Raw genomic sequence first — 13,790 nt, 5'->3', positions numbered from 1 at the left:
CCCCACCGAGGGGTGGTAACGGGCCATAGCTCTAGTAGTCTCTTCACAGCCCAACAAGATCCTTAAATTATTTAGTTTAAAATTATATAAAATTAAAGCCCGGCCCTTTTAGAACCCGGCCTTTAGATTTTCTAATTCAAAATCTTGGACCCTTTACCACCCCTATCCCCACCTCCCGTTCGGACGTGCCATCTCCCCCATTGTTTTGCATCATTCAAACACCATTTGCTATATAATATAATATATATTTGCTCTTAATTAGCACATTTTTTGCTATATAATTCCAGAACAAAAACCATTTGCTTGCAGCTCACCATTTTCTAAACAATTTCATGTGTAGGAACATAAGAAAGATTCATAAAATTAAAAAAATCAGGGGATAAACAGAGCAACAATATGATCATGTGGCCTTCACAATAGCAAGATATACTGCCAACTGAAATGAATGGCTTACATATGGTCATGTCCATGCAAATATCCAGATAGATAATACAAAATAAAATGAGACCAGAAATTTATTTGCCCATTTTCAATCTGGAACAAAAAAAAAAAAGACACTAGGAAGAACTCTAGCACCAATATCTGTGATCCCAAAGTCACCAGCAACACCATAATCTACTTTCGCCAATCTACATTTGTGCCACTCCTGTCACGAAATAACTTCTACCTTCTATGCACTGTTTGCAGCAAATGCTCTACAAAGTAACACAGAGAAAGTTCACATTAGTTAAATAATTACCAAAGCACCGCTGAAAGAAGTAATGACACAATGCTTCAAACCACCAGCATGCATTTCAATATTACTTTTCTAAACAATGAAGACAAGAACAGGTACAATCTGCTCCAAAGAACAGGGACAGCAGAAAAGCTAAACCTCAACATGGTCGTCTTTTCCTTTCTAAGCCAATCAACATGGTACAGCTCATGTGGTCAGTTTATCTGCTCAACAAGTCAACAACCAAGTAACATGCATGGACCTCAAGCTCATCAAAATTAAAGCTGCCTTACTCCTTGTATACTGTACGGGCCAATATAGAATAGTACCTCTCGCTCCCATGTTCCAAAAGCAACTTAACAAGCTAAAAATCCTTAATCTCTTAGAGCAAAAGGCATGGCTGCTTGCATACTCTTACCTTACTAACACAGAGACAACATAAAAAATAGCACAAACATAACTGAATTTGCCATTGACTATCCAAGATCAATAACTCAGGATCCTATGAAAGAGAAGACTTAAAGCAATACCAGCAAGTTCAACGGTGCCTAGATTTTTTTTCTCTGAACATCACCGTCGGCAGTCATGAACATGTTCAAAACTAACCGATGCAGCAATGTGTCCAAAATAAAAAGGGAGAGAGTTGAACCATGGTTTTTATAGATATTTAGGCTGTAATTGAACTTCACAATCGACAGGGATTAACTAGCCTAGCAGAAACACATTCCATGGAGCTTATTTTGGATTGTATTTATTTCCCAAGATGATGCATTGTTGCCTTCTCCTGTAATATCTATATATTACACAATCTGAAACCAGGAGAGACCTGGTCTCCACCAACCTGAGCCTTCTCCTATAATATCTATATTTATATATAAACCTTGACTGATCACTTGTTTGTATATATTTTAATTAATTACTTGATAAAGTTTTAAACTACACAGCCTGCAAAAAGCTAGTAAAGTTTGCTACAGAGAGAAGTGGCCCTATAAAAATCATGATCTGAATCAATACCGTGCTCCAGGGTACTAAATCAATACCATGCTCCAGGGTACTGATGAAACTCTGAATCAATTTCCATGGCAGTAGCTCTCAAAGTTTTTTTTTTTGAGCAAGTAGCTCTCAAATACTTGGGACCAAACGTTTGCCGAGTCTTCGCAACGACTTCCGCACACCGCACTGTACCCCATGACCCGCTTCTCCATCAATTTCCAAAAAAAAAAATCCATTTGGTCTGGTGGGAGAAGGGGCTAGCTCATCTGTCAAAGAAGGAAAGAAGGTTAAAGGCGGCTCTCATGATCTATGCTGCGTGGAATATATATATGGAAGACGAGAAACAGAAAGATCTTTGAACAAAGAGTGATGACGCCAGAGGAGGTCATGCATGCACGAGATAAAAGCTGGAATGAATTGCAGGTTCTTGGCCTGCGGAAGACCGGAGCTACCTTCTTTTTATGTTTAATTTACCTTTTCTAGAGTTCGAGTGTCTTTTTTTTTTGTAATATCTCCAGTGTAAGAACTTTGAACATCTTGCTTTTCCCCTATCTTAAATGATAAAGCGGCGCCCCCACAATTTATTCAAAAAAAATCCATTTTACTCTTCCTACTTAATTACTTTGTCTGTTTTCACCCTATAATATTTGTGTATTTTTATGAAATTGCTTTTTAAGACAAATCTAGTCATATGGCTTTCACCTTTTCAAACTTAATGACTTAAAAGTTATTCATAATTTATATTTCCAATGTTTGATCCAAATCTTGTCCAAAACAATATTCTTTTCCTATATGGAAGGAGTATATTTTTATAATAAATTTATATGAAGATATAAGCACTTAATATTAGTTAATATAAATTTGGTCGAACTTAAACTAGTTTGATGGGCACGAATCCCATAATTGTACTCTTTTATGGATGGAGGAAGTAACTCCCTGGTCAAAAGCTCTTTGGGCTCTTCCATACACCCTTTCTGAAACAAGCGTCCCTTTGTGGAGAATACTATATCCCATGACATGTTTAATCAGTTCATCAGAAATAAAGGGTTGTAGCCTTTTGGGATATACTATATCCCATGACACGTCCACGCCTACGGCATACGCGGCGTTCACCGGCGTCGTCGAACACCCCTATAGACTATAGTATCCAAGTGTGCCGGCCATGACAGAGGCCGGTAACCTTGCCATGGCGTTGGGTGGCACGGCCGCCGGAACAGAGTGATTTAGGTCTTCGTCGGAGGAGCCTCTTTCCCGCTGCCGGACTGCCCGTAGATTAGAAGCAACCAACGTTCGCAGCGAGGATGAGAGAGACGTAAGCCCGTCCTCGAGCATCTGGTGGTAGCGACTGCAAGACAGGCCGAGAGGTGAAGTGCGCCGCGAGCCCAGCGCCGCCGGCGATTCGAGTACCGCGCCGTGCAGAGGCAGGTGGCCGTCGAAGTGCCGCGCGCTGGCCAACCCCGCCGTGGTGACTCGCGCGCCTCGGCCGGCATGGACCAGAGCTCTTCCCTTTCCTCGTCCGCGGCTCAGCGCTAGGGGAGGACGGAAGGGCCGCGTCGCCTCGCGGTCGATCGAGACCGCACAAATCTAATCCGACGGTCAGGAGAGGGACAGGGGGTGGACGGTATTTCATTTACCGTCCACCCCCGGACGGCAAACGAGACGACGTCCACCTCCGAGCACGGGCTGGCCGGCGCCATCGATGGCGACCACGCCACGCTGACCTCCACCGCGGGCGTTCGCAGCTTCCGCGCAGGACATGGAGGTCCTAGGAGCCGTTGAGCTGATGCCTGATCCGCCGCAGCTGGCCGTCCGGGCGTTGCCCACGCGCGCCGGCGAGGCCGCCGCGGCACGACCGTCGCCGTCCTCGTGCTCCTGGAGACCTGGACGCGCTCGCGGCTCGCCCGGCGTGGCTGCCGCTGACACACCCGAGATCCGCCTGCTTCCTTGGCTGCTCAGATGTGCACACACATCGGGCATGGAGCGGCGCGGCGCTCATCTGTTGCGCGAACGTCCACGGCTGGAGAGCCGCGCGTGCGCCTGGTGCGCAACGCCGTCGATCATCTTCGCAGGCAAGTTGGACACATACGGCAGTCACCGCGGCGCACGCCGACGCGGGCGCCGGCCGCCGGCCGCGAGGCGTTTGCAGGCTCGGAAGTGCATCGCTTGCCAGTGGGGCTGCTGCTTGCCCAGATGGAAGGGTTGGACGGCAACGCGGGGACGAACCGGCGGCGCTGGACCGCATGGTCGAGCTCCCGCTACCGGGCGGTAAGCAGATGCAGTCATGCAGCCGGCGTCCAGGCGTCCGGAGGAGCGGCAAGCGAACGAACCCGAGAGGAAGGCGGAAGGGCCTCGCTAGCTTGCAGGCGTCCTAGGCTGTACGATTCTGATCCAACGGACACGAGAGGCCCAGAGGGTGGACGGTATTTCATTTACCGTCCACCCCGGACTGTAGACGAAATGCCGTCCACCCCCTCCGCAGTAAGGCTCGGGCGTTCCTCGCCACCGCCGACCTCAAACGCAAGCTCCCCGAGCCTTCCCCGAGCACGCGCTCGTCGGCATGCCGTGCGCCGTCGGGGACGCGGGCCGGCAGGCTGCGGGCCTTTTCATATGGAAGCAGACAAGTTGGAGGTGGACGTCCGCCCGCTGGCACGCGCCGAGCGAGTCCCGTCTGCTTCGTTGGCTCTAAAATTCCATTGATGCCGAGGTGGGATCCTGAGCCAACGCGGCTAGGTATGGGGGCATGGGGCGCGGCTTGGTCGACGCCGCTGCCTCCGTCTCCTCCCTGAGACCGTGAGGCCTGACACGAGCACCGACACGACACTGGAGGGTGCGCTGCGCCGCGCCGGGCCGGAGCAGGCGGCCGTCGAGGTGGCGCTACATGATTCAGCCCGCGATTTTGAAACATTGGTTGCAGATTGCAGTGTTGTTCCCTGGCGTGTTGCAGAGACCCTGCTCTCTGATGTTGTAGATTTATTTGCTCCTCATTGTTGTAGAAGGATATGATGAAGCATAATGTTTGTAGATAGCTCCCATGTTAATAGGTCTGACATTGTTCTTGATATTTCTTCTTCTTTTGATTTTCTCTCCTCCTCATTTCTTTCCTTCTTCCTCCCCTCTGCTGTGTATTTTTATTTACCTTGTTCAAGATTGGGTTTCGGGTGATCAGAAGGCGATAATAAGGCGTTTGTGCAAATTAAACTGACATAAACTGAATGAAAACCGCAGCCATGTTGCATTGTGCAGAAATCAGAATGCCAGTGCCTGACCTTACGGGGTTGAAGCTGGAAATCAAAATTCAAAAAAAATGAAAAAAAAATAAGGGGCACATCAATGAGCATAGTGCTTTCGAAGTTTGGGCAAATGCTCCTCCTAGTTTCCTTTTGCAAGTTTTGCAAGATGATTGTAATCATTTCGATGAATGAATGAAGAAGCTAATTCCCAAAAAAAAAAAGTGCACACGGACCCACCCGATCAAGCAACCGGCAAACCAATCACCACACCTGATCATGTTCTCGCTTTCGTCCAGGAGGCAGCAGCCACTGCTCATGACTATACCCTGATGGCTACGTCCCCATGGCGAAGGGGACATCGGAATGAAGCTTGCAAGCCTTGCCTTTGCAAATCCAGCTACTGCCCACCGATGCATCCCATAATAACTCCGCCCCCTCCATGGCGAGGAGAGGATGAGGATGGGGAAGCCTCCTTCGCGCATGGCGACGCCGACGCTACAGCATCATGCGTTGCGTGATGGAGATTGGAGAGCATTAACGCATCGTCACCTTCGGAATAATTTTCAGATTCGATCGTGTTCCATGCTCCAACTGATCTGATCTCATCATGCCACTGCATTGGAGAGTTGGATGGCAGACTGGCAGTGGGCCCCTCTTTATTCAGTGGCTAGCATCTGAAATCCTGACAGAGCTTGTGGCATAAGCAAGGTTTCATCCTGAAGAGTGACAATCATCCATCCTTGATTTCCTTTTTTTTTTAAAAAAACAATCATCCTGGATATGTCAGTCACAAATTCATGCTTGAAAAGTAGTTAAACCATTCATCATCTGAATTTCAGCCACTGCAAACTGGCCTCTCATGTTTGTACAAAAAAACAGAGAAAGGAATCGAAGAAGTTTTTCAGATGCAAAAAAAATGGGAGAAATGATTGCCGGAGACAGTTTGTGGTGGTGACGTGGGCCCTGCCGCGCAGAACGGGGGAGGAGGACGGACGGAGATCTGCAGCTGGGGGCCCATCCCGCACCCGCCCGGCCCAAACCATCGTGCGGTAGCGAGGTGCGCGGTCCACCACCCCACCCCAACCCAACCACGCGGAAACCCCAAACTGCCCGTGTGCCTGCACGCGCCCAAACAAAACAGCCCGCCCCCGCCGTTACGAACGCGCCCCGGCTCGGCGCTCACCCACCTGCCATCTCGCGCAGGCCGCGCGCAGGCAGAGCACCCCGCCAAAAACTAGCCGCGCGCAGGCAGAGCACCCCGCCAAAAACTAGCCGCGCGCTGCAGCGCAGGTCTCGTGAATCGTGATGGGAGGAGTAACGTACCAGCGGCTGCTCTCGTCGGGGAGCCAGCGACCGTCCCACGGCGGCGGCGGCGTGCGGGCGCGGGCGCGAGCGTGGGTGCTGCTGCGGTGGGCGGCGGTGCGGCTGGGCTGCGTGGCGCGGCGGCGGTACTGGTGCGGCGGCGCCCGCGCGCGGAGGCTGGCGTGGGCGGGGCTCTGCGGGAGGGCCTCGGCCGCCGCACCGGAGAGGAGGGGAAGGAGGAGCTCGGCGGCGGCGGCGGCCGGGGCCGGGGTGGTGGTGGGGTACGACTCCGCGAGCTACGCGCGCAACTTCGACGACGGGGCGTGGAAGGCCGAGGAGGGCGTGTCCTGGGCCGGCCCCGGCGGTGCGTTCCCGCCCCGCGCCAGCGACGGCGACGCTGCCGCCGCCGCCGGTGATTCACTTCCGAGCTCTACTTGCTAACCGATTCATTGTTAGCGTCTCAGAATTCTAGCCGTGTTCATCGGACTCCAAGTTTACATTCTTCAGCTATGCAAATATTCTGGGCTTACTTGCCCAGGCAAAAAATAAATAAATAAATAAATAAATAAATAAATCAATTCTTTTACCCCTTTCCAATTTCAATCTGTCGTTTAGTACTAGCAGTAAAACTTCTTCAGAAAATTGACGGCCGGTTACTAGTAACCGTGCACTAGCATTCGGACAAATGCCGATGCATGGAGAAGACTCAAGTCCAGGGAATCTAAATAGAACTAGGAAAATTGCGTGCTGCGCCGCGCGCGGATTGAACTGTGGATTACATGGGCTTCAGGTTTGGCCAGCGCTTGTGGGTCGTGGTTTGCTATTATGGGCTGCTGTATGCCATGTGGGTTTGATCAGCATTTGTGGGACGTTAGGAGGTCTGTTTCCTGCTCTGGATACAGCAGAGGTGGTTCAACGGAGGTCGTTTTTTTCCAGGCATTTTCGTTACAGCCAAGGCACGTGCTGTTATTTAGCAGAGGCAGTTGCTGTGTCGGTAGGACATAGGAGAAGCTGGCGTCCTTTCCAGCCTGGTAGCGGTGGAAGCTTGGGTTTGTGAAGAGCCTGCTTAGGTGATGGCCGCCATTCCTGCTGCAGAAAGCGTACTCATGGGTCTGAAATCTGAAGGTAAAATGATATTATGCTGTTGCTAGATTTGTTCAGCAATTGATCTCGTTTTGTATCTGTGTAGAAGGACTTGCTGTTGCTTTTGTTTCTGCTCGCACGATTTTGAACGATGTGGTTAAGGCTTTGGAGGGCTCCATGCCTTCCTATTCGTTTAGCAGCGTTGATGGCCTTTATGTGGCGATTGGTTTTTTGGTTGTCCTCTTAAGAGATGAGATATATGATTTTACTCTTCTTGAGGCAATCGGAGATGCAGCGCCGACGAAGGACAAAGCAGAGGAGGCCGCAGCGAAAGCACTCATTTCTGCAGCAAAGCGCGAGTTCGGTGTTGTGGTGAGTGATTTCAGCTTCAAAGAGGAAGAAGCTCTCCGGAAGGAGAACGAAATCCTTCGCAAGAACAACCTGATGCTTAGATCTGGTTGGGTTCAGTCAGTTGATCATCTGGAGATGCTTCAGAAAACCTTGGAATCCATCACGGTGGACGTTCTTGGCAGCTGCCCAAGGATTTCCATTGGTCAACTCACTCATAAGGCTGCTGTCTGGGCTGAGGAGAATGTTTCGGGTGCTACAACTGCGGTGCAAGAGATGGCCTGCGAGTCCATGGCTGAGAACTGATGAGCTTGCTGCAGTTTGGTTACATTGCCTGTAGTTTGTGTAGTTGTTTGCTTGTTAGAAACACAAGCTGCAACAATGTTTTTGTGCCTGAAAACGGCTTGTTGAATTGATCAGAATTTGTACAGAATGTTTCTGCTACTACTATGTAAGAGTATATGTATGTGTATGTATGTGTTTGCCTATAACAATCGTTGTTTAGGTCATCGTTTCCATTGTGGTCGATATGAGGATTGGAAAATCTATCTGATGATCTCACAGAGCACAACATGTACATTGGCATTTGAAAATGACAGCCCATGGTAAGTAGCACAGAATAGGAAACAACAAAGCTTATAAACAGCATAAATTAGTTTTTTTGATAGTTCATGTCCAATCCAAAAGATGACAAGCTGGATAGAATACAGAGTTTTTCCTGCGATACAGGTTCACTTGGAAATTCCTAGGTGCATCGAACACCAATAGTTGTGCTGATGAGGTAGCACAGACAATGTTGGCTCTAAATCGCAGTTGTAGCAGCATGTTCTGTAAACTAACGACACACAAAGGAGAAACCAGCTTTGAAAAGTGAGCGGTTTCATGACCACTGTCATTTTCAGCTGAGAAGGTGTTTGGGATGCTTGGGTGTAGTACTCTGTCATTACTCTGAAGCTGGTTTCCAAGACTTTGTGTGCAAAGTTGACACAAAAAGACCCTCTGAATCCTACTCTGGATCAGTGTTGTAATTGGTGTGTCATAATGGAACACCCAAAAGAATACGGGTTTAGTTGCTGTGCATCTTTTGTACCAACGACACTCATCTTCTTGGCCTGAAAAAGCAACGGGAATAGATTAGGGAAGATCTTTCCTCTGAAAAATGCCATTCATCTAGTGTGCTGAACAAAACAAAGGAAGGACCAAGAATCTGCATTCCATTTCCGGAATGAATAAAGCAGGTACCTAAGATTGTTGTTCAAAAAGAAAGAAAATCTTTACCTACTCCATGGCAACTGTTCCAGCCATGGTCCACTCCCTGAGCATCCTTTTCTTTGGGTTCACCAGCTGCTGGGGGTCCATGGTCGGTACGTTGGAATAGGGAATCCAAAGAAGCTCTAGTATATGTAGGCGCCTGTCAGGAAGGGAATAACGTGTCGATCGTTGAGAGGCCGACTGGCTAAAATCGGATAATCACCATGTTCGCTTGGCTGCTTCTCCAGTCAGCCAACAGTATTTTTCTCTCACACCACTCCAGCACCAGCATCCAGCCACCAGCCAGCCAACAGTATTTTCCTCTCACACCACTCCAACACCAGCCACCAGCACCAGCGCAGCGAACAGGGTGAATGTCTGTTGTTGTGGGCGCTAGCATGTCTGATATCTGTCTCAGAATTGGGCTCCAAAGTAACTGGGCTGGGCCATCGGAGTTTGGCTGCGCGCGAGAAAAGAACTGAAGCTCCTTTAATATTAAGCAGTATGTGATAGTGGTCTCTGCAGCATCGTTGATGTAGCATAAATAATAAGAAGTCACAGTTCTAAATCTTTTGGGAAGGCAACTATAGGTTGAGTAAGACTATCAGAAGAGACAAAGGCTGCATCTTTGAGCAGACAACATAAGAATACAACCCAACAGAAGCTCCCTAAATGCAAAAACAATCTGGGCCAAATGGAGCCAACCTTTCTTCATCAGGAACCTGTTTCTATTCCTGGACATTCTCTTGACCCTATTGTCTCGAGCGGTGGTTGCAGGCACAAGAGGGCAGAAATGATCCCCTAAATATAAGGATTACAGGAATCACACATACGCGACGGGATGATAGGTAAGAAAAACTGCAGGCCCTAGATGTGAACTCACTGAGAACTCTGTAACGTGTTTGCGCAACAGGGACATGGGCAGAAGGGAAAGAAGGAGCCGCCATCCCAGGCAAATGAATTCGGGGCAGAAGCAATCGCGGCCGTGCATTCCTAACAGAAGCAGGGCCGACACGAACAGCGGAAGTAGCTACGGCAGCCTCCTCGCGGCGCCGACACCGAGAGGCAACCAAACCCGGTATAGGACCCTTAGGGCGTATGTTTCTTGCATTGCAAGGGACAGCTTCCCTGTCACGGCGCCGAGAAGGACCAGGGACATCCATCTAAACTACGAAAGGAAAACGGCATGCCATGTAAAAGGCACATGAACAGGAATTGCAAAAGGAAAGACACAAGAACACCAATGAACACACAACAGTAAGCATAAATAGCACACCAAAAGTTCCCAGATTTGTATACTGGGAAAGTCAAGGACATGCTCAGCAAGCTCAAACACAGACAACACTATAGTGTCAACTACAGCTGTTGCATATGCACAGATATTAGCACACCAAAAGCTCCTAGATTTGTATACTGGAAAAGTCAAGGACATGCTCAGCAAGTTGAAACACAGACAACACTACAATATGCACAGATATTAGCAGCCACAACGCATCAAACATGAAAGAGAAGCATAATGTAAAAGGGAGTACACACCTGACGAACTGCAGGAGGAGATGCCCAAGCACAATGCGTCCAACAGGCACATCACCTATCAGAGATAGAATGCACAATATCAGCACCAAACAGAGATGTAGAGGTACAAACGAAGGATGGAACAGGAAAACCAACAGCACGAATCCGATGCAGGCAGCGCAGGCAAGCGACGAAGAAGAAACTAACCAACGGAGACAGTAGGACACACCGGCTTGACAGACCGCAGAGAACGGCACCAGCGAACAGAACAAGCGACACAACGGGCACATGAACTAGGAATGCAAGCATCAGCATGGAACGGAAGAACAAACTCCCAACGCGATGAATTGGGAACTCACAGGACAGTACAGATCTAGAGCTTACCTCAGGAGCGAAGAACACAGGGGCAATGGAGGAGGCACTCTGTGCTTGTATGTGATGAGGACATAACCAATACGCATATGACCAAGGCCCAAGCGAAGATAGAGTTCAAAGCCCAATCCACATTGAAGTCCGATTTATTCGCGAGTCCGGTTCGGACTGCAGGAGCAGGCCTCACGAAAACGGACGCCCAGGCCACATACGGGCTCTGTTTTGGGCGTTCTATATATCGTTGGAAAGCTAAGGAGATAAGCTTTCCAACCCAACTGATCCCATATCAAAATACGCTCGAAGTCGACGGGAATCGTCGAAACAACATGACGACCAGACTCTGCCTGGATGCAGCGATGCCAATTTTTGGGCCCGAAGGCCTTGTACTCCCTAGGGTTGCCCAGCCACCCCCTTGGCCACCCCCCTAGCCTCTCTCTTCTATATACTCAGCAGCCGCCATTAAGTTATTTGGGTTTTGCTTAGATTCATTCTGTCAAGAACAGTTGTCGCCGTTCATCGGTTTGTGAAACCCCAACTTGTGAGATTAATCATTCATCTGCAGAGTCACTCTATTTGAGCTGCGTTTCTTTCGAGTTCTTGCTTGTGTTCTTCGTTGCGCTTGCAGGGATTAGCCTTCTTGGCGAGGTCAACCGGGTTGTGACACGGTTGATAAACAGAGGAGTTGTGGTGCTAAGATTGCTGGATTCGGGTCTTAGGATCTGAAGCCGGATCGGTGTGTCTCGCTCCGCCTACAACGAGAGTTATCCAGAACCTGACGGAAGATCGGGAACCCACGTCCCCATTATTTGGTATTCAGAGACTCAGGTTTACTGTCAGGTTTCACATCTATCTTTAGTTTCATCAATTTCGCCATTGTCCCACAGTCCACCAAAAAGCCCTAGAAAATTTTGTGTTCGTGCTGTTTTCCCATCCCATTAGCCCTTTTAAGTCATTGCATATTTTGATATCGGAGTCCGCATCATTGAGTTTGTGTCCATAGTCGTGGTCTTGTTGCTGGTTTAGATCGAGTTCTTAGATTGGTTTGAGTTTTGCATCGTGTCACCGTGTCCTTTTCCATCCCGTCATCACGTCCGGTTCGGACTTGTCTCTGTCCAGTTCGGTATTTTGTTGATATCTCTCGCATACGAACTCGGATTTTTGTGTTCTACTACTTTCTGGAAAGCTTGTGAAATTATCTACAACTTTATCAACTGTGAGAATTCCAGAAAAAGTAGTTATCTGCGTCTAATCTGTATTGGAAGTCAATCTGTTGGTGACCCAGAAATTTCTGAGTAGTCTGTATTTCGGGGTCAATATCTTCTACTTCCTTTATCCAAAAGAGACTTTCCATATATTACAAAGAAAGAGAAAAGGGGGATCTACAATTTTCGTGTTGTAAGTTTTTGTGTTTGAGGTCTCCAAATTTGACAAACAGCCCGTATAAGTTTGTGTAGCAAATCTGTAATTTACAGACAATAATTTTGTGATAGTGTGGAGTTGTCTCTTGCTCTTGTGCCACTTTTGAATAGAAAAAGAAAGAAAGAAAAAGGCAAGTGCATAAAAAAGAGCCGCACAAAAAAAAAAGAAAAAAAAATCAGAAGTGCTTGCATCCTTTTGTGTCCTTTGTGCTTGGTATATGTCGCTTGCTTGCTTGAACTAGTTCTAGGAACACGTTTAGGCCAGCAACATTGATAAGTACTTTGGATATTTATTCAATTTTTGCTATCTGATTTTCAATTGTGCTAATCCTTGCTACTAAATAAAGCCTCCCAAAGCTCTACATATTATCTTCAGATCAGTACACCCAGAGGATCTTGCAATCTTGGTACCACTTCCTCACAGGTATCACGAACCAGCCACCGGTTGTACCATCCTCTGCTTTGCATTGGTAAGAACACTTGTAAGAGCTGGGTAAGACATGCGAGATTGTGTTTCCACCATCCACATCCACATATAGTAGTTGATAGGGATAACCTTTTGTGTTTTCTCTTGTCTACTTACTAACAATGTCAGAAAACACTGAGATTGCTCAACGAGTTTTGAGTTCTCAAATGGAGAAAGTGGAGCAAAATCAATTCAACAATTTGTTCCAGACTTTCTTTGCCGTGATGGAACGACGTTGCCGAGTCATCATTGATGGTGAGACTTGCACCAACCTTGCAAGTTTAGAGCTAGTCGAGAAGCTTGGTCTGACCACAAAGCCACATCCACATCCATACTACATGCGATGGGTAAATTCTTACGATAAGATTAAGGTAACTGAAATTGCACATATTGAGTTTAGCATTGGTTTTTACAAGAGTAGTGCTGATTTTGATATAGTACCCATGCAAGTATGTCATTTATTGCTAGGAACGTCATGGATTAATATAAATGATGTGGTACATAAAAGGGTTGCAAATAGATATTCTTTCAACTACAATGGAAGAAAAATTACACTTAAATCTATGACCGCAGCTGAAATTTTAGAAGCCGATCTTGAAAGAGCAGAGAGAAGAAAGAATGAGCCTTTTAGAAAAGAATGGATTATTTCAGATGTTACAGTGTCTTCCTCTAAATCTGATTTTGTACAAATTAAAGATATCGCTTTGTCTTCTGTTGGACCTAATATTTTGCAGCATGTATCTAAAACAGAAGACAAGGTGATAGAGAATGAACAGATAATTGTCTCAGGTAAGAGCTCTCTTGATGTGCTGAAATTGTCCACCACTCATGCTATAATAGAGCAACATTTAGTGGACACCAAATCTGAATTGACTTTGTCACATGATAAATATTCTACTGATTTTTGTGATAAAAAAGAGTTGTGTGATAGTTCTATATTTATCACTGTGCCACAACTTGTGAAGGAAACTGATTCTTTTGTTTTGGAACCAAAGACTTATGCTAAAAATAAACATTTGATTCCAATTGCTACAGAAAAGGATGAAAGGAAATTGTTGTCTTCTTTAAATACTTTGGGTTATATAGAGTTTGATACT

General features: G+C 47.3%; 2 protein-coding genes and 1 long non-coding RNA gene across 3 annotated transcripts; 2 read left to right on the top strand and 1 right to left on the bottom strand.

The window, feature by feature from the left end:
- Nucleotides 1-386: 386 nt before the first annotated feature.
- On the bottom strand, nucleotides 387-1,116 carry LOC120712816. The gene is made up of 2 exons (XR_005691023.1): nucleotides 805-1,116; nucleotides 387-695 (listed from the first exon to the last, which is right to left on the bottom strand). It is a non-coding gene; the product is annotated as an uncharacterized LOC120712816 (long non-coding RNA).
- A 5,127-nt stretch (nucleotides 1,117-6,243) lies between these two features.
- Nucleotides 6,244-6,681, top strand: LOC120713525. The gene has a single exon (XM_039999464.1). It carries the CDS (start codon nucleotides 6,244-6,246, stop codon nucleotides 6,679-6,681), a length of 438 nt encoding a protein of 145 aa, XP_039855398.1.
- A 475-nt stretch (nucleotides 6,682-7,156) lies between these two features.
- LOC120639253 lies at nucleotides 7,157-8,163 on the top strand. Its single transcript, XM_039915232.1, has 2 exons — nucleotides 7,157-7,365; nucleotides 7,430-8,163. Exons 1-2 carry the CDS (start codon nucleotides 7,314-7,316, stop codon nucleotides 7,975-7,977), a joined length of 600 nt encoding a protein of 199 aa, XP_039771166.1. The 5' UTR covers nucleotides 7,157-7,313; the 3' UTR covers nucleotides 7,978-8,163.
- The last annotated feature ends 5,627 nt before the right edge of the window (nucleotides 8,164-13,790 follow it).

The sequence above is a fragment of the Panicum virgatum genome, chromosome 6K (assembly GCF_016808335.1).
Source record: "Panicum virgatum strain AP13 chromosome 6K, P.virgatum_v5, whole genome shotgun sequence".
Taxonomy (NCBI): Eukaryota; Viridiplantae; Streptophyta; class Magnoliopsida; order Poales; family Poaceae; genus Panicum; species Panicum virgatum.
The sequence above is the reverse complement of the archived record's forward strand: the minus strand, read 5'-3'. Positions and strand labels throughout refer to the sequence as shown.

What these genes read in the sequence shown, in the direction of transcription:
- LOC120713525 (XM_039999464.1), top strand. Translation starts at nt 6,244, where the DNA reads ATGGGAGGAGTAACGTACCAGCGGCTGCTCTCGTCGGGGAGCCAGCGA.
- LOC120639253 (XM_039915232.1), top strand. Translation starts at nt 7,314, where the DNA reads ATGGCCGCCATTCCTGCTGCAGAAAGCGTACTCATGGGTCTGAAATCT. An exon ending in CATGGGTCTGAAATCTGAAG is followed by an intron (nt 7,366 to 7,429) that starts GTAAAATGATAT and finishes GTATCTGTGTAG; the next exon opens with AAGGACTTGCTGTTGCTTTT.